The sequence below is a fragment of the Oncorhynchus masou genome, chromosome 30, assembly GCF_036934945.1.
Source record: "Oncorhynchus masou masou isolate Uvic2021 chromosome 30, UVic_Omas_1.1, whole genome shotgun sequence".
Taxonomy (NCBI): domain Eukaryota; kingdom Metazoa; phylum Chordata; class Actinopteri; order Salmoniformes; family Salmonidae; genus Oncorhynchus; species Oncorhynchus masou.
The window spans coordinates 47,071,722-47,096,388 of NC_088241.1; the positions used below are offsets into that span (position 1 = coordinate 47,071,722).

The 24,667-nt window shown below is 43.1% G+C and overlaps 2 protein-coding genes across 2 annotated transcripts in view; one reads left to right on the forward strand and one right to left on the reverse strand.

Annotated features, from left to right (window-relative positions):
- Positions 1-763: 763 nt before the first annotated feature.
- On the reverse strand, positions 764-24,457 carry LOC135522674 (glycogen debranching enzyme-like). Its single transcript, XM_064949162.1, has 31 exons — positions 24,323-24,457; positions 23,204-23,414; positions 22,469-22,638; positions 21,706-21,909; positions 19,167-19,348; positions 18,902-19,013; positions 18,535-18,661; positions 17,269-17,612; positions 16,522-16,709; positions 14,005-14,128; positions 13,368-13,531; positions 12,353-12,454; positions 11,999-12,154; positions 11,487-11,637; positions 11,163-11,287; positions 10,731-10,843; positions 10,413-10,547; positions 10,063-10,193; positions 9,721-9,857; positions 9,261-9,394; positions 8,893-9,068; positions 8,618-8,720; positions 8,175-8,400; positions 6,979-7,090; positions 6,732-6,867; positions 6,454-6,566; positions 6,027-6,238; positions 5,559-5,656; positions 4,654-4,741; positions 2,442-2,575; positions 764-1,240 (listed from the first exon to the last, which is right to left on the reverse strand). The coding sequence occupies exons 1-31, from the start codon at positions 24,402-24,404 to the stop codon at positions 1,123-1,125; spliced, it is 4,608 nt and encodes a 1,535-aa protein (XP_064805234.1). The 5' UTR covers positions 24,405-24,457; the 3' UTR covers positions 764-1,122.
- Positions 24,457-24,667, forward strand: part of frrs1b (ferric-chelate reductase 1b) — a 30,863-nt gene continuing 30,652 nt past the window's right edge. The window contains exon 1 of the mRNA XM_064949168.1: positions 24,457-24,545. The gene's annotated coding sequence lies outside the window, so the exon portion shown is untranslated. The remainder of the gene's footprint in view (positions 24,546-24,667) is intronic.

Genomic DNA, 24,667 nt, shown 5'->3' on the forward strand with positions numbered 1-24,667 from the left:
AAAGACGAACTGTGTCCACAGAAGATGGAACTTTGTATGGCAAGAACTGTTTGAATCAACATTGTTTCACGTAATTTCTTAAATAAATAACCAAAATCCAATGGCAGGGTGATATTTCTTTGATTTCACATTGAATACATGGAAGTTGACAACTCAACCAAATGTAAATCAAAACTAGACGTTGGACTGACATCTGTGCCAAGTGGGACCCTTGCTATTCCCAACAATAGGTAGAACATTGTAATAATTTCACTGAAATGACTGAATACAATCTACCACCAATCTATGACAAAGGTACCAAGGACGATGACTGGAATTATACAAGAGTGTTTTCCTTTTTGTAATGATTAATATTGACAGGATGTGAGTGGCACTGAAACTGTGCTGTTGGTTGAGTCTCCTTTGTTTCTACACAGCTAATTGGTAAATGTCAGTAGGTTGGGCAATGCCACTTCCAGTATGTACAGTAAGAATCCGTAGGGGGTGAGGTCTTCCAGTAATAGGGGATAAGTGAACCATGACTTTGCAGAAAAGGAGGGGTGAATCATGACAATGCACAAAACAGCAAGAGAGGATTACTTCATGATTTATTTCTACTGGTGTTATTCACACAAGTTTGGACTGGAACAAAAATGTGATTTTTTTTATTATGGTGGTGTAGCATATTCTTGTGGTGGTTCTGATTCACAGCTTAACGTCTCATCAGTCACAAGGACAAAATTATACTAATATATATATATATATATATATATATATATATATATATATATATAAAAAAAATACAGCATTTAGAATGGGAAGAAGGGACAATTCATCCCTGCAGCGATGAGAATGCAGAATTAAGAAAAAAGTACTTCTGAATGTACTGAATAGTCTAACCGATTTTAAAGCAATTAAATATGTATTGACTACAATGAACATGCAAGCCACATTTATGAAAGCATACATCAATATCAACATGTAACCAAAAGGTTTAGGGGTTTATGTTGTTTAAGGCAGTTTTGTAGAGATACCATAGCTAGAACCATGTGGCTATGTGATAATTGTTAAAAGGGCTTCACGAAAATATTGCATAAAGGAAATATTTTTGAAAACTGCAAAAGAAAATAAGATATTCTCCATCTACAGATCATGTAGCACCTCCAGTATGGTGGCGATAGACCAGGCCTGAGTCTCACAGCTGAAGGGACAGTACTGGCCATTCTCATTAGTCAGCTCAGGTAGACCCTTCCAAGATGATCTGGTGGGTGATAAAAGACAATATTTATTATGTGACAATTATAATCCATCATATCAATTGAGTGAAAAAATAAAAAAAGTAATGTACACCTTAAGGATAGGGGGCAGCATTTTCACTTTTGGATAAATAGCGTGCACAATTTCAACTTCCTGCTACTCATGCCAGGAATATATTATATGCATATGATTAGTAGGTGTAGATAGAAAACACTGATGTTTCTAAAACTGTTTCAATCATGTCTGTGACTATAACAGAAATTATGCAACAGGCAAAACCCTGAAGAAAAACTGTTCAGATTTTTTTTTTTTTTTTTTTGCCTCTGATCGTTCCCTCAGTTGTCTTTACCAAGGGATATTTGATAGCGACCATTTTACCATTCCTACGACTTCCACAGGATGTTACCAGCCATTGGAATTGGGTTGAAGTTAATCATTGGTGCAACGAAGAAGAAGCACATCCTGGAACAACGTTACACTGTTGAGAGTTACGCAAGATGAAAAAAGGTGCATGGTTTGTTTACTTGCTCTATTGAATACAGATTGCCCCGTTTACAACTTGATCGATTATTAACGTTTAAAAATACCTAAAGTTGCATTACAAAAGCAGTTCGAAATATTTTGGCAAAGTTTATAGGCAACTTTCAAAATGTTTTGTAGTGACGTTGTGTTTTGTCAAGCTGTTTTTTCCCGGATCAAACTTGCTTTATATAAATGGACATTTTGGGTATACATGGATGGAAATAATCGAAAAAAAAAAGGACCAATTGTGATGTTTATAGGCCATATTGGAGTGCCAACAAAGAAGCGCGTCAAAGGTAATGCATGTATTATATTTTATTTCAGCGTTTTGTGTAGCGCCTGCTACGCTAGTTCTTTTGTTTACTACTGGTTGATGGGTGCATGCTATCAGATAATAGCTTCTCATGCTTTCGCCGAAAAGCATTTTTAAAATCTGACATGTTGGCTGGATTCACGAGTGTAGCTTTAATTGAGTATCTTGCATGTGTGATTTAATGAAAGTTTGAATGTTATAGAATTTTATTTGAATCTGGCGCTCTGCATTTCCCCAGGCAATTGGCCACTTGAGACGCTAGCATCTCACTATCCTCAAGAGGGTACCTTTCACCTGAATTGTTGTTAAAACAATTGAGAACATTATAGCATTTGAAGTCACCTAACAAGTCTTTGTGCTTGTGTCTTACCTCTCAAAGTGGATGTTATGCCTAGAGAGGACATTCTTCACCAGGTACACAGTCTTGTCGTATATCTCTGGCCCCATCTTCTTGGCAAAGTACAGTTTGGCTCGTAGGAAATAGCCGACAGGCCAGAGCCACTCCTAAGAGAGGGAAACACACATTTATGGTTACCATAGTGCAGGGGATTCCAAATTTTATTGGCCCGTGGCCCCATCCAGGCTGTATCACAACCGGCCGGGATTGGGAGTCCCATAGGGTGGTGCATAATCTGCCCAGCGTTGTCCAGGTTTGGCCGGTGTAGGCCGTCATTGTAAATAAGAACGGACTTGCCTACTTAAATAAAAAGGTGAAATGTAAAAACATTTTTTTTTATATAAAAATATTAAAGTGATAGATTTAGCCCCAACATTGCCTTGCTAAATCTAGTTAGTTCTCTTAAAATGAAATACCATGACTGTTTTCTCATTAGTTTGACATTTTATTTGAAATGTCTGATACAACATACTCTGGTGATATCGTTATCAACCTACTGCATACCCCTTAAAAATATACATTTTTGTGTACATGGTGTGCTATTAGCATGCTAACACTCATTAAAAGACTGGTAGAATAGCTAGCCATTGTTAGCATTCATTGGTTGAAGTAACTTTTGAGTTAGAGTTTACTGGCTTTTTACTGACTATAGTTTACTGACTATGACATGAATATATATAATTCACAACATTTAGACAGGAGCTATAATCCAGTTACAATACAAAACCTTTTTATTTTTTACTTTGTGTCATTATTGCTTGAATTCAGGCTTGGCTGAACTGGTTTCAATAGGGAAACATTTCTTCTGTACCCCGCTTCCATAATTTTAGTTGAAAACATCACTTTCCAGTGTCGACCTGATGACTTTGTGTAGAAAAGAACATCCAGGTATTGACATTAAGGGATGACCCATTGCCCGAAGCAAGTGAACTGAGCAGTCACATAAATTAATTCTGCTCTGAGGTTGCACCATTCGGCAGGTGATTGAGTTTTTTATATTAATAAATCATTCTAGTAGCCTAAAACTGATCTTTGTGGTTCCTCCACAGACAGATAATTGATGGAATTCATAGCAGTCAGCATGCAGTGAGAATTATTTTACTGACAACAACCAAAATACAAATAATTCCAGTAGTGATCTTCTTGGTTCTCCCTTATATTATGTCATACTAATACAATTGCTCAGAGAAAGAGATTTTCTTTAACAAGTAGTAAAACAAAATCTAAAAAAAATCTAGTTTAATACTCCAGCACCCTCATGATGCTGTTGACTTTAACAAGGGCCACAGGACAAGTGGAAGCAAAATAGCCCCATAACATCAATGATGCACCATCATATTTTACTGTAGGTTTGAGATACTGTTCTGTATATGCTTCCTTTTTGAGACGCCAAAACACACAACTTGTGTGCGTGTATCCAAAGAGCTTTTTTCTTCATGTCCTCTGACTATAGCGCCGCCTGGAGTTTGATAAACGGCATTGGCACTTGGATTGGAACCGGTGCTATGGTCAGATGACATGAAAATAGAGCTCTTTGGCCACACAGTGGTGGGTTTGGTGTTGAAAAACAGAAGCATATGCAGAATATATACTGTAAAATATGGTGGATATTTGATGCTATGGGGCTATTTTTGCTTCCACTGGTCATGGCGCCCATGTCTAATTTTCATTTTCGGGCAAGTGATCATAATTCTTTTGGAAACCCCAAAATACTCTTGTCTTGCATGATGAGCAAGTGCCTTTCAGACCTTAATGTCAATCCCTGTCATCATTGCTTTCAATGTTCTTTTTTGCCCAGTTTGATTTGGTGCCTGGTCCTGTCCACTCTTCTAACGAGTCCTGCGTGGCTTCTGAGGATCGTGGAGGAATACAGAACGTCCATATTCATGAGAGTCTAAGCTTTCAGGATTGTGGTCATGACAGCATATAGCTCCAACCGTTCAAAAGTTAGAGCTAAATTTGTTGGAAGAAAACAGAAACCATTCTGTTTGCCACAACAGCATTTAGCAGATGTTAGAGGTTACTCACGTAACATCGGTTCTATGAACCAAGTTTCTCTGGCGACCTCATTTTCAAATCAGGTGACCCCACATGGGAACACGAACCCTAGTTTGGTATCATACAATCACCATTAAGTTCCTGTCTACTGACTAATGTTTATGTGGGCTGCAATAAATGTACTTACAGGTCCTTGATGATAGTTGAAGCCCTTAGCAACATTGAAATTCTCACTATCCAGAGCATTATTGTAGACACCACAGTACTTCATGTCACTTGAGGGGAAAGAAAGAGAAAATGTTAACTGTGTGACAAGGAGGACAGGAATGAGATAAAGAATGACTGTGGTGCCAGAACTGGGTCTAGTCCAGCTTTTCCCAAACTCAGTCCTCGGGACCACAAGACGTGCACGTTATGGTTTTTGCCCTAACACTACACAGAGTTTGGGAAAACCTGGTCTTGTCTAATGTGTGTAAACCCTACATGACAGACAGGGGGCGCTGTTTTGAAGCCCTGCACACCCATTTTTCTAATCTTCCACCATTGTAAAAGCTATAAAAATGCATTTACTAATGTCTACATTCATTTTTGCTAAATATATTACAGACACCTTAATAAATACTTTTAAATTATATTATGTGAACTGAACATAAAAATGATAAATATAACATTTACCTTAAAAGGTGTATTATTTGAGAGTACTACCGTTACTGCATGTCCCCACTACAATAAATATATTCCTAAATACCTGTCAATTTGTCCATTAAATAATTAATTGGAATACTATAGAATACCATTCTTTCCTACGGAGGACTGCTTCTTATGAGGTGTACCAATGCGGTGCCCAGTGGCTTCAAAGCCTCTCATTGGCCAATACATAGCATCAGAAATCCAGGGTTTGTATACACCATTGGTCTAGTCTAGTAGGTCTCCAGACTACTTTGTAGCGAATTCCTGATACGCCACCATTTTCGTAACTTTTGATCCTCTTGATCTGACCTCTACCCTCTCTGCAGTTCCAAGCTGTCTAAATAAAGCAACAGAGTGAATGTGTTACTGTAAATGAGGGTATGGATGAAGCATCCCACTCACTCTGGATCTAACGTCTTCATTCCCAGGGGGCCGAGCAGCTTCTTCTCTGCCATCTCTAGTGCCTCCCAGGCCCTTTCTACTGTGAACAGCTCTGGAGCCTGGAGAACACAGAGAGAGAAGGTACACACAGAGCTGAGATACTTGACCTAAGACGACAACTTGTAAAAGTGATACATCTTTGTAAATTGGGTTTGCAAGACTCAAATAATGATCAGCACAAATACATTGGTAACCTCAGTACACCCACATTGAGAGGGTTAGGGTTAACCAGAGCACTGACTAGCCTAGTCTTTACAACACCGATGAGGTAAGTAGGTAAGCCTCATCAGTGCCAGATCGGCCCATATAGTAGGGGCCTATCTTCCCGTTTCTTTAGCATGAGGCAGTTTGATGTTGTCCATTCCTTGGACAGGACGATAGGACATTAGTTACAAGGCTAATGAGGCAGTTAAAAGGAGCCGTGCTTACCACCACCATGGTGATAGCAAAGTTGGGCCTGAGCTGGTAGTCACACCAGGGACTGGAGGCCCCATAGCTGTCCTTGTAGATGCCTCTCTTGTGCACCAGGTCTGGGTGTTTCTCATTGGGGTCCTGAAGGTTGTGAGACACGTAAAACATCTTCTCAAAGTTCCCCTGGATCTTTCTGTTCCACTCTTCATAGGGCACAGAGATGTTACGACCTAGAAGAGAACAGATATGTCTAGCTTCACTATGGAGAAAAACCCCCCATCAATTTTACAATTTTAGTGAGGTTATTGTTTAAAATACAAATTTCAACATCTGAAATTACTATGTAGTAGTATCCCAATTGTCATAATGGTCTAATTTTTTAACATTTGAGGATTGTGAGAAAGCTGGGAAAAACATAAAGATTTGGGTTTATTCCAGAACGTACCATCACTAAGGATGGTGAGGGTTGCATAAGGGAAGAAGCCGTGCGTATGAAGGTCCACTAACCAGCGCACTGTGGACTTACAGAGACCCACTATCTCCACTGCAGAGCCATCCCTGGAAGACACGCAGGCACAAACATGCACACTCTTTTGAAAACACTTAACTCAAGGGGAAAAGAACAAGCACTGCACATATTACAATAGATTACTATGGATATGTAGGCTTGTCCTAGACCGAGTGAAGACAAGCAACTCTTTACAAAGGAGAGGAAAACAGTACCGAGGTGTAGCTGGGATTCCTTTGTTATGAGCCTTGTCACTCTCTCCCATCTTGTCCATCCATGTCCCGCAGTTGAAGCGATTTCCTCCATAGACAAACCCAGTGTCTTCATTCACCTTGACCTCAACATTAAACCCTGGTAGGGAAAGACAAAAATCGATATGATAAAACACGTAAATAGCTGATCAACCACGCCTCTAGATTTGCGTGTGTGTGTAATGTGTGTGTGTGCGCGTGGTTATCTTGCCTTCATCGGTCATGTTGCGATCTATCTGTGGTCCAGCGTTCCTCTCCCTGAACTCCGTCCCCTGCATATGACGTGTCATCGCCTCATGAATGACATCATACAGGGGCTGGATCTGCAGAGTTAACATCACAGATACAATTTAATATGGGCAGACATTAAGGAATGACTAAATGACTAACGGTCCTGTCTGTATTGGGACTGCATCGTCAGATCTACACAGAGTATGACATATCAATAGGCCGCTATAACCAAGCTGTTTGACCCCAGACATGCTCTAGTCTCATGAGTCAGACTTAAAGTCTTGCGGTGACGAAGCGAGACCACCATGCCCCTTACTCATGCGCTGGCGGGCTGTAGAGTGTGTGTGTGTGTGTGTGTTTGCGTGAACCCACCCGGGCTGTAGAGTGTGTGTGTGTGTGTTTGCGTGAACCCACCCAGGCTCCAGCGGGCTGTAGAGTGTGTGTGTGTGTATGTGTGAACCCACCCAGGCTCCAGCGGGCTGGAGAGTGTGTGTGTGTGCGTGAACCCACCCAGGCTCCAGCGGGCTGGAGAGTGTGTGTGTGTGCGTGAACCCACCCAGGCTCCAGCGGGCTGGAGAGTGTGTGTGTGTGTGCGTGAACCCACCCAGGCTCCAGCGGGCTGTAGAGTGTGTGTGTGTGTGCGTGAACCCACCCAGGCTCCAGCGGGCTGTAGAGTGTGTGTGTGTGCGTGAACCCACCCAGGCTCCAGCGGGCTGTAGAGTGTGTGTGTGAACCCACCCAGGCTCCAGCGGGCTGTAGAGTGTGTGTGTGAACCCACCCAGGCTCCAGCGGGCTGTAGAGTGTGTGTGAACCCACCCAGGCTCCAGCGGGCTGTAGAGTGTGTGTGTGAACCCACCCAGGCTCCAGCGGGCTGTAGAGTGTGTGTGTGAACCCACCCAGGCTCCAGCGGGCTGTAGAGTGTGTGTGTGAACCCACCCAGGCTCCAGCGGGCTGTAGAGTGTGTGTGTGAACCCACCCAGGCTCCAGCGGGCTGTAGAGTGTGTGTGTGAACCCACCCAGGCTCCAGCGGGCTGTAGAGTGTGTGTGTGAACCCACCCAGGCTCCAGCGGGCTGTAGAGTGTGTGTGTGAACCCACCCAGGCTCCAGCGGGCTGTAGAGTGAGTGTGTGAACCCACCCAGGCTCCAGCGGGCTGTAGAGTGTGTGTGTGAACCCACCCAGGCTCCAGCGGGCTGCGGCTGGGACACATTGGTGGGATACATCCTTGACACAGGGCACATTAGGATGTTGACTCCGTCAGGCACCATGTTGCAGTAGTCCTGGATGCACTGCAGCCACCACCATACTGCGTCACGGCAGTTATAGCGGGCGCCAGTCCCCTGTCCCAGCAGGTTGGGGATCAGGCCATACCTCAGGGTGCCAGCGAACGCCAGGATTATGTTTCTATGGAAAACAGTGACAGAAATTAAAGGATTCATCTTTATAACTCTGATGAAGGGCAAACAAAACACTGGTGTGAAATCCATTCAATTGTTTGGCAGCATCCAAGACCACAGGTGTACTGGATTTGTTACAAAAAAAAAAAAAAAGACTTTAATTGAAATATATACCCATTCATCAGATAGGACACCGATGTTCTACTGGAGAATGTGACACGTACCTGGCCTCCAGGTGTCTTCCTGTCACCAGCATCAGACCTCGCAGTGCCACGAAAGTGTCCCGGCCCCAGCAACGGACCATCCCAGCCGCAAAATGAGGAAGACCTGTGACAGCAGACAGACAACCATTAGCCAACCGATAACACACACAGAGACACACAGAGAGAGAGAAAGAAAAAGAGCGAGGGAGCTAAAGTGTGTGGATGTATCTGTAAGTGTATAGACTGATTGGCTGGTCCCCAGTAGGGATTGCCCAGAATAAAGTTGAATGCCTTACCTGCAGCCAGTGACGCACAGCACTGCTCTTTCTCGTTGGTAACGCCATTGAGACGGTAGGGGACGTCAAGCAGCGTGGGTGCCAGGGGTGGAAGGGCGGGGTGCAGGCCCACTCCACACATCTGTACTGAGCCCAGAGCTAACTGCTTCACCAGGGTGGAACCGGTCTGGATGAAGCTTAGAGAACCAGAGGACAAACACACAGAGATGACAAGCTGAATTTAGAAGTCTGAGGAATGATTTCAAGTTTCACCTTTCATTCGGAACATAATTATTTTGGTACAATTTTTTAAATATTTTTAAGTACTACAAATTCAGATGTTTCTATTTAATTTATGAATAGGAATAGCTGGTTGTTATTCAACCTACTTTGACATTTTATTGAACACAATATCCAAGGCGGTGGTATAAGCCCCAACAATGATGGAATCGAAGTAGCATGGCACCAGGTAGCGAGGGATCCGCTTCAGATAGGTAAACATGGCCTGGAACCACTTGCCTACCTGAAGGGACATCAAGAGACATATTCATTAAAAACGGCAAAACTGTGTGTGTCTTTGGCCAGTTAGCAGGCTAAATAGACATAATCAATGCAATACAACAATTATGCTGAGTGTATGAGTGGTAAGGCTTGGTATGGATCTGTAATGTTCCAATTGAAGAATCACCATGGCTCTCAAAAACATTTGAGTGGACCCAAAGAACTAGACATCATCTTGACCAGATCTGGGTGCCAAATAGCAGCCTACTCCCTATGAACAGTAGTGCACTACATAGGGAACAGAGTGCCATTTGGGATGCCACCATGGTGAGGTTTGTCATGTCTTACCTCGCCCAGTGCTCCTCCCTTGATGACCAGCCGGTTGCTGACGTAGTCGATCATCCAATCTCCCTGTCTCAAGTTGTCACAGAAGGGGTGTCCCAGGTTGTTTTTGGGACGAATGTCCCCCATCACCGACATCAGACCTGTGAGTGTCAAAAGAGGTTACTCCATCTGACAAACAAACTCATCATACATATCCATTTCAATGTAATTAGTCCCTAAAAGGAGGAAGGGTAGCTTGGCGGTCCTGACTGGTAAATGGAAGATCATAGTTTTACGGTTCCCGGCACAAAACGGTTAACACTGCAATACGCATGCAGTAGGGGTCATGATTTTCCTGAAATGTACCTTGCAGGCCTCCGTACTTGAGACTCATCCAGGAAGGGATGTTGTAGCAGCCTCCACCGTCCTCCTGCTCTTCAGCGTCACAACGGAACAGCAACACGTTCATGTCCGCCAGGGTCACCTTGGACATAATACTGGGAGGGAGCAGACAGGTAGGAAGATTAACAGTAGGCTGGATTAACATTTACCAGTGGAAGACAGCCTATGAAAAAGTCTTACAGCAGTTGCTTAATTAGTTAACATGTCTTATGTTGCAATGCATGGCTCAGATATTAGCAGAGATATGGGCTGAGATTCCTTACAAAGGTAACCATCAATTTACCAAGTGAAAGAATTATCTAGAGTATACGTACGCTGCCAGTGGAGTAGTGAGTATGGCTGGGGCGTTGTTGTCAGGCATACTGCCCGTCTTGTAATGGTCACTGAACTGGACCAGGTGTCTCCTCAGAACCCCCACCAGCTCCTGGGACCTGGGGTCCAGACTCACCCTGGGGACAAAGACCAAGGGTTACAGACTCGTAAGACTTAAGAGTAGGAGTGCTGATTTTGGATCCGTTTTGGTTTTTCCGATCATAAATGCTTATGGTATGGACACAGGGGGAGACTCCAACTTCTAGACACTTGATATATACAGCACGTGAAATGACCTCAAGAGGACAGTGTATTCTTACCTGAACACTATCACACTACCAGGGCTGAGATGTTCGAATTCAATCTCCTGGACAAATTCACTGCGGCCCTTACACATGACATCATCCTGTTTCACAATCTTGCTGTCATGTAGCTGCAAGACAGTTGGAGTAGAAAGTGTTCACACCATCAGTGTCTTTCAAATTAAGTCAAATTCATATACAGGTGGTTAGACTGAATAGACCCAAGAACAAAACCTGTTTTGTGCTACACTACACTCTAATTTACCAAGTGTGTATGAGACTACCATAACCATTCAACAAGAAAACAAACATTGCCAACTCTGCGACCTGAGCAAATCCTGGCCCACTTCATTCAATAGAAAGGAATGATAGACTAGAGGGATAAGCTTGCAACTAGTATTCTAAACCAGGGTGTAAAGTAGTAATTCCATGGTGCTATTCTCGTGTTACCTGGATGTGTTCTCTGATCTCTAATGTGTGGTAAGGGAGACCGTTGATGCTCTTCCGGTCTTTCTGGTACGACCCAGCTATCCTCTCCACGGTCCTGGCCTCCAGTACCACCTCCTCTATTTTACCTGCAGGAGAACACAGTCGACACTGACCTGATCTAGGTTTTCATGGAAACTACAAAAGGAAGTGATATCAGGATGATTAGTGATAGATAGCCTACTGCGGTGATACTCAATCTGGCTCCTGGAGAGCCACAGTAGTTCTGGCTTTTGTTCTTTTGGCTGTGGCTCTCTAGTAGAATTGAGGGAAACTGGGGTACTGTACCTGGGATGCACATGGGGGGAACCTCCTGTCTATATTGATAGGTCTTGGGGTTCCTGAAGGCAGTGTGACACACAGCTACCACAGACTGGTGTGTGCTGGGACAATGTCTGGTTACTGCCACTATGTCCTCATCCACCTGGTCCACATAGACCTGCAAAACACACACACACACACACACTTTGTTGTGTTCTTCAGTAGAAGTACTTACTGTGCAACTCTACAATTCATAATTCCCTCAAAAGTGTTTCCGCTTCTCTCAGGTTAAGTTCCTTGCTGAGCAATTCAGTTTAGTTCCCCATGTCCAGTTTCTGGATGGCCATTTTCAATAAGCCTGGTCCTGGACTAGAAAGCACTTTCCATAGAGATTCTGTATTGAGCATGCTTTATAGTCCAGGTTTAGGCTAAATCTGGATCTGGGAAAATAGTCAAAAGACATTTGCTGGCTGCCCATCCGTACCCATGGCTATGTGCCCAGTGCATGTCTCAGAGTGGATCTTAGAAGTCCCTCTAACCTGCGAGAAGCCCTTAGAGGCCAATTCTTGGTGCAGCTTGTTGAGGGCCAGTTTCCCAGCGATGATACCACTCTGGGAGTTCACCTCCCCTGCAGAGGAGGGCTTGGCCTCAGAGTTCCACTTTGGATAGAAGCGCTCCTCCTTCACAACAGAGATCTGCACAAGAACACACAGGAAGTTGGAATCAAACGTAGAACTAAATACTGTCCGTTTCATACATTGTCAGCAGTTTCAATATAGACGAGATAAATATAGAAGAAATTTTAGCTTACAGTTTTGTCTTTGAAGTGAACTCACTTTACAGCACGTTCACAAAACACACACACTTTTGATAAACATGGCCCTTTTTCGTACCTGGTGAGGGACCAGCTCGTCATATCCTCTGGTACTGCCTGTAGCACAACTGGCCATGGAGACGATAGCAGAGCTCGGGAGGGAGTCGTACGCAGAGCGAATCTACAACACAGAAGAGGAATAGTAAATAAATAACACCAACAAACAGTCACAACATCGATCAACAATAACACTACTACAAACTCAGCAAAAAAAGAAACATCACATTTTCAGGACCCGGTCTTTCAAAGATAATTAGTAAAAATCTAAATAACTTCACAGATCTTCATTGTAAAGGGTTTAGACACCGTTTCCCATGCTTGTTCAATGAACCATAAACAATTAATGAACAAGCACCTGTGGAACGGTCGTTAAGACACTAACAGCTTACAGATGGTAGGCAATTAAGGTCACAGTTATGAAGACTTAGGACACTAAAGAGGCCTTTATATTGACTCTGAAAAACACCAAATGAAAAATGCTCAGGGTCCCTGCTCATCTGCAAAGACCTTATTCAACATTCAATTTTCTGGCAACATCTCTGGTGGACATTCCTGCAGTCAGCATGCCAATTGCATGCTTCCTCAAAACTTGAGACATCTGTGGCATTGTGTTGTGTAATGAAACTGCACATTTTAGAGTGGCCTTTTGTCCCCAGCACAAGGTGCACCTGTGTAATGATCATGTTTATTCAGCTTCTTGATATGCCACACCTGTCAGGTGGATGGATTATCTTGGCAAAGGAGAAATTCTCACTAACAGAGATGTAAACCAATTTGTACAGAAAATCTGAGAGAAATAAGCTTTTTTTGTGCTTATAGAAAAAAATGTGGATCTTTTAAGTCAGTTCCTGAAACAAACCCTTTACATGTTGTGTTTCTATTTTAATTCGGTATAAATAGGGATGTTGACAAATTCCAGTGACACATTGTATACTACCTAAATAGGACACTCATTGTCATGGGTAACAACATACTGTACACTACCTGAATAGGGGACTTGTCATGGGTAACCCCAGCTACATACTGCAAACTACCTGGACAGGGCACTCGTTGTCATGGGTAACATCCAGGAACATGGCATGGGCGATAGAGGGCACCAGAGGTCTGAGGCTGGGCTGGACGAAAGAGCCCACAGGCTCTCCACCAAATCTGTAGACCAGCCTGCCCTCCTCATGACTGTCCCCTGCACTCATAGCCTCTGAGGAAGACAGAGACAGATTATATTGTTATTGTAGAACAGGCAAATGGTTATAGCCAATATGGTCATTGCAGTCATTTATAAGAAAACAAATAACCCAGGCTGATTTAAATAGTGAATGAATTCAGTTAACTTCAAATATTACCACCAACGGCCCATTTTTAGCCAAGAGGCGATCAATTGCAGATTCATTCAGTTTCCTGTGTATCAATATTTTATAAAAAAAGGTATTTCATACCATGAACAAAGCCAATAGCCAACTTCACTAACACATATCCATTCCACATGTTGAAGCAAAACCGAAAACAGTAAACATGTATTTTTCTATTTCTATCAGATGTGTAGACTGGTCTCAGATCTGTTTGTGATCGTCAACTCCATTGCTCATTGTCAAGGAGTTGGCGAGACTGCACAAATAGACTGGCAGACAGGCTATAGATTTTGTGCCATTTGTGCATTTCCCAGGCTCTTACCTCTGATGAGGGAGGTAATGGCCAGTCTAGTGACAAAGACATTGTCCAGCTCCTCGCTGCCCGTGAACAGCTCAGCCACCACATACAGGTCAGGCTTCAGCTCGCGAGCTCTCTCCAGCATGTACTACACACAGCACAGCCACCAACACCACAGGCCAAAGCCAGGGCATGCAATGCAAGAAAGGCATGTGGGGGGGGGGGGGGGAATCAGACAGAGATGAGAAAAGATAGGAGGAACAGAGGAAAGAAGGGGATTTAGAAAGTGAGATTAGATATGAGACAAGAGAGGAGGAGAGATGTGAAGTGGGACATGCTAGGCAAGAAAGAGGGAAAATATGAAAACAACTCACACAGGGGGTGGGGGGGGGGGACATGCAAAGTGTCAATTACCATGCAACAAAATGTTAATAGTGGGAGAGGAGAGAGTGGTGTTGGGAAAGGTAGTAAAGATATACATTAATGAAGGAGAATTTGATCAGGATAAGTATGATGAAAATGTCAGATTCAAAGTAAGCCCATGGCAGAAGAAGGGAATAAGATTATCGAAAGAAAGAAAGAGAAGGAAAGAAAGAAAGAACCAACATTTAGCATCATGCTCAGTCAGAATGCATCAGTCCAGTTCCCACAGTACGATAAGGCAGAAGCAGTACCTCTGACCAGACTGGTAATCCCCAGGCGGTTTACAAACACATTGTCAATCAGCTCGCTGCCCGTAAAGAGTTCAGCTATCACATAGAGGTTAGGTCTGACCCCCCTGGCTGTTGCCAGCATCGCCTACAGAGCACAAGGTAAAACTTAACTTAGAGTGGTGACATGTAGCATTCATAAAGTGACATGTAGCACAATAAAGGATATTGTGTGTAGACTGATGAAGAAATTAAATTTAATCCATATTAGAATAAGGCTGTAACGTAACAAGATGTGGAAAAAGTCAAAGGGTCTGAATACTTTCTGAATGCACAAGGGCAGGAACAGCCAATAGAATCACACATTCTGAGACTAGGGGAACCCAATTTTGAATCTAGAAAACTTTTAAATATCTTCAGAAGGTTTTTCTCCGAACAATAAAAATAAGATCATTTTTTTAAACCTTTATTTAACTAGGCATGTCAGTTAAGAACAAATTAGAATTTACAATGACGGACTACTCCGGCCAAACCCGGACGACACTGGGCCAATTGTGGGCCTAGAATTAAACCAGGGACTGTAGTGATGCCTCTTGCACTGAGATGCAGTGCCTTAGACCACTGCGTCACTCGGGAGCCCAAGAATAGTAGCTACTGTATGTTTCCATGAATTTGTCCAGTGTTTTTCCCCCTCTACATTAGAAAGTTAGAAAATATTCTGAACAAAAATATAAAAAGGCAATATGCAACAAGTTCACTGATTTACAGTTCATCTAAGGAAATCAGTCAATTTAAATCCATTTATTAGACCCTAATTTATGGATTTCACATGACTGGGTAGGGGTGCAGCCATGGGCCTGGAAGTGTTTTTCCCCACAAAAGGGCTGGTCTCAGACAATCAAGCAGGTGAAGAAGACAGATGTGAAGGTCCTGGGCTAGCGTGGATACACGTTGTCTGCGGTTGTGAGGCCGGTTGGATGTACTGCTAAATTCTCTAAAACGACGTTGGAGGCGGCTTATGTTAGAGAAAGGAACATTCTATTCTTCGGCAACAGCTCATGAAACATGGGACCAACACTTTACATGTTGCATTAATATTTTTGTTTAGTATAGATGCAAAAATTTCCTGCTGGGGTGCATTTCCATTTAACTATCTTGCATCAGTAAAAACAGCTGGACATAATGACGTAACTATTTTTTTGTTTTTGCAAACCCAAGTGTCGAATAAATACTACAAAAGTTAGTGCATCCATTACCCATTTAGGCTGATTGTCAGCAATTTATTAATGTAGGCTGAATGTCATCCTACCTATTTGTTTAATGTCTCAGGTAGCCAGCAAAAGCCAGCACAGATAGAATGCATCATTATTTTTTATAGCCTAGTTGAAAAATTTGATCAAGTAAGCAGTAGACATTTAGAATTAAATGTGGAGTGGAGCTTTATAGTTATCACATGCTCAGAGTACTATGACTTATTATGACTTCCAATGTGGCACCGTCATAGGATGCCACCTTTCCAACAAGTCAATTTGTCAAATTTCTCCCCTGCTAGAGCTGCCCGGTCAACTGTAAGTGCTGTTATTGTTAAGTGGAAAGTCTAGGAGCAACAACGGCTCAGCCGCGAAGTGGTAGGCCACACAAGCTCACAGATGTAAACAATGTAAAAAAGAAATTGCCAACATTTACTGACACCGGTCATATTCAGAGGGTGTTGCGTGTTTGTAAATGCATCAGTTATTCTGCGCTCTCGCACTCTCAGATGAGATTGCTCTGAAATTGGAGTAGATAGCCAAAGTGAATTTATGAACGCACCCTAAGTGTATCACTGAAAATATTCACCAGGATATGTAGCTATGAATGGTGCATCTACAGTCAGATCAGCATACTGTACCTCGGCCACATGTAGAGGAGTGGAGTGACAATTGTCCAAGCGCACGCCCGCAAAGTGTTGGGCTGTGATCTCTGTATACTTCTTCATGTGGGCCCACAGGTAGGGACAGTCCGCTGGTTTCTCACCGTAACGCAGCTTCACACTGTCTCCCCAGCAGATCAGCTCCCTCCTCAGGTACACGTTAGAGCCTAGAGACAGGGAGGACACAGGGGAGTTGCACACCATCACACTAGTTGGGTTGAAATCAATGATATCTAAACCTTATATTAGAAAATAGTCACATTTCTCAAGGAAAAGTACATAATCATCATCTGGCATAGGATGGATATAACAATCCTAATGTACCATAAATCAAATGTTTTTATTTCACCTTTATTTAAGTAGGCAAGTCAGTTAAGAACAAATTCTTATTTACAATGATGGCCTACACCAGCCAAACCCGGACGACGCTGGGCCAAATGTGCGCCGCCCTATGGGACTCCCAGTCACGACTCATCATGATTCAGCCTGGATTCGAACCAGGGTGTTTGTAGTGACGTCTCTATGACTGAGATGCAGTGCCTTAGACTGCTGGTGGCCTTATAGACCGCTGCGCCACTCGGGCACGACATGTCTTCATGACAAGTGGTCAGTAAATACCCAAGGTCCTTACAAACTTTTCAAATAAAGTATGTGAATACTGAGCATGTTCTATCTGTTTAACTCGACCGGTCTGTAGAAATAGTTAGAACAGAACTATCAGCTGACCTGGCTCTGCAAAGTTCCTCAGGGGGTCGTCTGACATGACCCAGCCGTTGTGGGCCAGGAAGTGACACGCTTTGTCTGTCTGGTTCATCAGCGGCATTTCCTGGTCAAAGGTCAAGTTGTCCTCAAATGGGAAGGTGAAATATCCACACACCACTGGATGGTTCCTGGTAATAGGTCCCAACTTAGGCCCGTGGTCTGCAAGGCGTTCGTACACTACATTTCCCACAATACAGTTGGTGGCCTGTTCCTCATGGTAGTGCATCTCCTTATAGCTCTCCACATTCAGCTCCTCCAGTCTGTTCCTCAACCAGTTACAACACTCCTGGATGGACGAGGGCTCATTGCTGGAAATCAAAATCAAATTTTATTGGTGACATCCACATATTTAGCAGATGTTTTGCCGGGTGTAGCAATATGTAACTATATGAGTGGCACAGAAGCATTTGTAGACCCAACAGTGGTGACAAAGCAAATCCCATCTTAAGATAAATCGGGGTCATTGCTTCAAAGAATTCATGTTTATCTCAAATGGGTTTAAAGCACCCTTGCAAAGTGTCTTAGCGGATGCAAAGATGGGTTAACAAGCAAAGTAATTGTCTTATAGAAGGTAGAATACGCTACAAGAAAGGTGATCAGCATAGCAGTGACTATGAGCAGGTCTGCTGCTGTATTTATTATAGATCCCCATTAGTTCCTGCCAAGATATCAACTAGTCTTCCTGTGGTCCAGCAAAATTAAGGATACATTACAGTACATTCATAACAGATTTCACAACATTAAGTGTGTGAACTCGGGCCTTTACTCTACTACTATATATCTACTATACAAAATCCATGTATACATGTGCGTATAGTATCGTGTGTTCGTATACATGTGTCTATGTTTGTGTTGCTTCACAGTTGCTGTTCCCTAAGGTGTATTTTTTAATCAAATTTTACTGCTTGCATGAGTTACTTGATGTGGAATAGAGTTCCATGTAGTCATGGCTCTATGTAGTACTGTGAGCTTCCCATAGTCTGTTCTGGACTTGGGGACTGTAAAGAGACCTCTGGTGGCATGTCTTGTGGGGTATGCATGGTTGTCCGAGCTGTGTGCCAGAAGTTCAAACAGACAGCTTGGTGCATTCAACATGTCAATACCTCTCACAAATACAAGTAGTAGGGAAGTTAATCGCTCCTCCACTTTGGACCAGGAGAGATTGACATGCATATTATTAATGTTAGCCCTCTGTGCTCTCTGTAATGGTGTATCCTAAAGCGAACCCACCCATTGGGTATGAAGGTCTCCAAGGCTGAGGTCATGTCCACGGTGTTACCAAAGCGTCGACAATGGGGGTCCGGGAGGATCCTCAGACGCTTCTTATCCTCATTCTCTAATCTCACTGCTTTGCCTCCTGGGTAGAAAACATCAAACACAAAAATACTGAAGAAGATTAGTGCACCAGATGTTTAGTGCGAGCTGATTGCTACTTCAACAGTGGAAGCACAATATCTGGAACACAAATAACTTGTTTCAAATGATTTCCTGGGGTGGCTCAAGAGATATTAAAAACATCATTCACCATTCATCCCATTCAACATAATTCAATGTAATGACACTGAAATACAAGTCCTGAGTGGTTGGTAGCCCTTACCTGCCTGAAGCAGCTTCTTGAACTGTTCCACAGCCTTCTCCACGTTCACCTGGTAGAACTCCCACAGCTTGGTCCTGGGGTAGATCTCATCCCAGAGGACACCTCGCAGCATCTACAAGAGGAGGCAATCAATCAATCCAACTTTGTCCTAAAAGGAACACTTGGGTTGAAAGTAGGGTTACTCAAAATATCTCTTCATTAATTGGATTGACAATTTTCCTATTTCAATACAGTACAAAACAGAAGGGTAACCCAACCAACTCACGTGGAGTTGGTGTTCATTCTCGATGTGAGCAGGAACACCATGGCCACTGTACTTCCCGTCTGCAATGTCACAGGTGAGGTGCCACAGAGCCCTGTCCAGCACCCAGGCTGGCTTCAGGTGAGGCGAGTTCACCAGATTATAGCCACACTCAGGGTGTAGACATAACCACCTACTGTTAGCAGCTAAGGAGAGAGAGGGGGCTGTTACTAACTTTTACTAGGTTGTAGCCATACCCACTGGGCACAGAAGTCACTTCATTGAAATGACGCAGAAACAACGTTGATTCAACCAGTGTGGGCCCAGTAGGTGCAGCCACAACCACTTACTCACAGCTAGGAGGGAAAGAAGGTAACAGTTGTTAAAAATGACAGAGGAAGAATGGATCTAACCCCAGTAAGGAATTCTCTCCAATGTCATGGAATAAGACATATTTGGAACACATTCAACATTGCTTGAATGGTCATTTGCGGGTCGTACTTAAGTACCAGAGATCAATAAACTTAAAAACACTAAAGGGGTAGGAGTTGTGCAGTGCACCCTAACACCGTTGCCCTTTACATAGGACAAACATTGCAGAGGCAGCTGTGGCTCTTGCATCATGGTCTCAGTTTCCTCGGTCAGCATTTAGCCTCTTCACATTGAAGTATTCCCCTTTGCAATGAACCAGCCAATCACTCCATGACACTGTCTGTGTCCCAAATGGCACCCCATCTCCTATATAGTACACTACTTTTGACCAGAAAGTAGTGCACGGAATAGGGAATATGATGCCATTTGGGATGCATCCTGTGTCTTCAAAGGCAACTGAGTGAGGAGGGGTTTAAAATGTTGCCACACTGCCACACCATGTTCACACCTCCATTAGTTATTGGTGCTTATGATAGGGGTGGAAAGATAACCATGGCTCCCCCATGTCTGCAGCACAATGTGTGAAGCTGAGCTTCTGATTACATTTTTGCCTAATAGTGGATTGTAATAAATGTGGTTGTTTGACTGTGAGCTCTCTGTGACATGATTATGTTTCAATTTATGACTAAGTGCTTCAACTTTCACCGTTGCTATGGACATCCAACACATGATTGTTCTATTTATTTGTACTGTTAGTGTTATCACAATGGTTGTTACCATTGATTTGACCAAATGTATGTTTGGTGACAAGAAGTCAAACATGTTTATTAAATCAGTATTTTCATTGTGTACTTCTAGTAAGGATATAGGATAACCTGCTGTTCACATACCATCTTCCTCTGTCCATTAACACGTGATGTAAAGGTTGCAAATCTCTCCTCGCATACTGGCTAATCCATTGGCAGTAGTCCTGCTGACCATACTTGAGTGGATGCCAAAGTCCACTACAACCTGGCACCAGTTTCTCTGTCATAGCCTTTAGACTACTAGAAGGGCATGAGTCACCATGACCCTGCAATATATTCATGATACAATTTTGATAAATATACATGCATTTCATTTTAAGCTGGACTCTTGGGTAACATTGTTTGTTTTGCAGTATAAAAACACTCTGTATTGGGCCTCCATAGGGAGGCGCACAATTGTCCCAGCGCTGTCCGGGTTAGGGGAGGGTTAGGCAGGGTGGGCTTTACTTGGCTCATCGCGCTCTTGTGGCAGGCCAGGCACTTGCAGGCTGACCTCAGTCGTCAGTTGAAAGGCGTTTCCTCTGAACACATTGGTGAGGCTGCCTTCCGGGTTAAGCAGGCGGGTGTTAAGAACCGCGGTTTGGCGAGTCATGTTTCCAAGGACGCATGACTTGACCTTCGCCTCCTGAACCCGCTGGGGAGTTGCAGCGATGAGACAAGATCGAAATTGAGGAGAAAAAAGGGGGTAAAACACCCCCCAAAATAACACACTGTATTTGGTATATTTGAAAGGGATTGGGGGTAAGAAACATGGGAAAGTTTCAGTCAGGTATTGAGCTCTTGATATTTACCCCATTGCATTTTATGATGGGTTCACACCATGACTATGAAAGATTTACAAGCAAATATTTATGTTTTGTGTTGGAGTCTAAACTTGTGAAGTATGCACTTGTCATTTTCAAAGATCTGAACATTCTGGACACTAAAGCCACTTGCTGTCCTGAAGATTATTTTAAAAAGGGAGCTACGACATATCACCTCTGCAAAGTTATATATTATATCAAACCCAGGTTATCTGAGAAGAGACTTTGCTAACCCATATTTTACTATCAGTCAGTCCTGAAAGCCTTCCCTGTGGCTTGGGAATTGTACCCAGAAGGTCACAGTCATAACTCTTCATGAAACACTATCTTCTGAAGAGCTTAGAGATGAGATCCCCTGTCTCTATAAATGGCAGCATGGATAGTTATGTTACATATCCATGCGGTATGTTACGTAGCCTACCACATCACCATTCACAAAATGGGAATGCATTCATTCTACAGTGTCGAGACAGTGTGAGCCGATGCTCATGTGTAGAGTGCAACAAATGATGCCCTATTCCTTTAATAGTTCATGACTTTTGACCAGGGACTAAAGTAGTGCACTATATACTAAAACAATACCTGTATGGTTGTAGACCACGTCAGTGATGCAGACCATGTTCCACTCTTTCTTCAGTTTCTCCACCAGGTTGCCCACATCCATCCAGGTGTAGTTCTTCCCTTCAGTAGAGAACTCTGGGTTGAGCTCCAGTTGGTCGGCCAGAGAATAGCAGGAGCGAGACATCCCTAACTTCTGCAACGGGGTGAAGTGGATCATGTTATAACCTAGGGAGAGAGAGAGAGTTTAGATAAAAATATATTATGAATGAGAAAATGTGAATCTATGAACCCACAGTAACAATTATGCTATAGGTACATTACATTTTGCAATGAACCCAATGCGTGTCTGGACAGACAGATATTAAGAAACGGCAAACACTGAAAATATTTTTCACAGATATTAGAATGGGTCAATGCCCACCAGTATAAGCAAACAGATCTCAACCACTGTGATTATCCCCCAAACCACAACTCTTTGTACAGCACAATCTATACGATGAACCAATAAAGGTGAACTCTGTATTTGTTAGTATCTGTACTTTTGAACTGCAGGCACATGATTAAGAACAAGCAAAAACAATTGCTGTGCTTTCAAAAATAATTATTTACTTCAGCAATTAAAACCAAATTAAATATGTGACAGTGTGACACTTATGAGTGAGGACAGGAATTTTTCCTGACCACGTAACCCGAGCAGGAGAAAAACCCATTTATACTGACGAAGACAATAGCCATGCTTCTGATTGTTGGCCAGCTGACGATGGTATCCCATTCTGCCACTCACCGGTCTCCTTGGCAACCCTGAGCCTGTCCTGCCATTCGTCCAGAGGCCCCAGGCACTTGGCCAGGTATGTCTGAATGGCAATACAGTCCAGGGGTAGGACATGGTTATCAGCACCCACACGCAGCACTGGGTCCACCACTATGTAGCCACTACCAGTCTTCTCTTCAGTCCTGGGAATCACACAGACCACATCAGGCAATACAACAGGCAACGAGATCAATCAACAGCATAAAGTGTATGGGATAAAAGGGTTGACTATTGAGGTTGAGCCCCAAAATCACCTGTAGGTTTGTTAAATAATAATATTTATTATTAGAATTATTATTATTATTATTATGGTTATAGGGTGCTTATATAGTCCTGTTTCCCTGCATGTGCAAGTGGGTAACCTGTACAAGTGTGAGGCGTGAAATGGAAATACGTTTTTTTTTTATATCTCACTCCCCCTGAGACACTCTCGGAGCCTGGTGTCACAGACAGGGATTTAACTGTGATTCACCAGTTTACATTGTGACTCTTATGTCTTGTTTTCAATCGAACACATCATGATTAGATGTCAGAAATCAAAAAGAACAGTGCATAAACAGTGCTGGCTTACCACCACCACATATCTAGTACATTTTGATTCAATGTGAAAGTAATACAGACAGAACAGTGAACGGGAATCTATCTTGTACCCTGCAAATAACTAGATGTGTGTACACTCCTTCTGAACAAGAAACAGTGCTTTCTTACCCAGCACTAAAGTAATACTGGTAGGACCCTGCCACCTGCAGGTCCAGTTTGCAGTACTTGTCCGAGTCATCCTCTCTCCCCGTTGGGTTTATCCAGTTCAGAGGCCAGAACTTAAGCCGGTCAAACTTCTCTCCCTCCGCAGGGTAGTTAGTGTGGACCTGCACACGCCTCCCCTGCAGAGTGGGCCCCAACCGGAACTGGAGCTCAAAGCCTGATGGTAGAATAATAATAGTATGTCATTATCATTACATAATAACAAGTAATACACAAGCAGGATATGTGCTAAAAGCACTGCTGGAGTCTACAGTGAAATCAGAAAGGTTCACCCTGGACAATGACTGGAACTAATAATGTCCTAATGGGAAAATGTCAACTTGGAAAACACATAGGCAGCTGTTATGGTGTCCTGCCAATCAAATGAGCATTAAAACTCAGTTTAAAAACAAATCCAATGTCTGAAGTGATGCCCGCCCAAGCAATTGATCTTGCCAAACAGTAGAAACAGTACAGCTAAGCCACAGAGAACACAAGGCCTTTTACCTTGCTATTTATAGCTGCAAACCATTCACTAGAATATTTCAAGATAGGCTACTTCACTCAAGTGTCAAATGCATAGCAATGTTCAGCCCATGCCTAGCCTACCACTCCCCCTTTAACTAAATGTGCATTTCAGTGTCAACAGCAGGACTAATATCCCTCCTGTGGGTAAAATAAAAGCAAGATAGCACCATACAAAAAAAAGTCTAATAATGGGGGGGGTCTGTTCCAAAAACTTCGTAAATAACAAGGTTGCCAACAAACAACGCATACAAAGTTGTATAGCGGCAGAATAAGATACTGCAGTGGGCAATTTAATTATGTTTTTCACTCACCATGTTAATTAGAACGTTAAGAATAAACTACGTGGTTAGTTGAAGCCTATTCTGCAGCTAGTTAGCGAGGTGAATTGGTCATGCTACTTTGTATGCGTTGTTTGTTGGCATCATTGTACTTTACGAAGTTGTTGGAACAGATTCCTGTTGGAACGTTCCACAAATTATACCCAGTAGTTTTTGTTTGTATTATTCGCAAATGCAAATGTGATGTTGCCCAGGATTTGAATGGCCATTGCCTACATACCTTGCTCTAGTCGGAACAGAGTCCTCTCTAGTCGCTCCATGTCATTCAGGAACAGTACTCTGGTCTGTCTGCTTCGAACCATTTTGACGTTCCTTTTTTAGGGTGTCCTTTTCAAGCAGGAAGCGGTGCCCCCAGATTCCTACATGACTTCAATAGGGGGAGAGACCGAAGTCATGAGAGATAACGCCACCGTGTGAAAGAACACGCTATCCTGCAGCACAACGTAAATACATTAGGCTAGCCTACGTGCATGTATGTGTGTCCATGGGTTTCATATGTACATAACTGGCCACGGTAGCCTATTCATAAATGTCTCTCTCTAAACGTAAGGAAGAGGATAGGCCT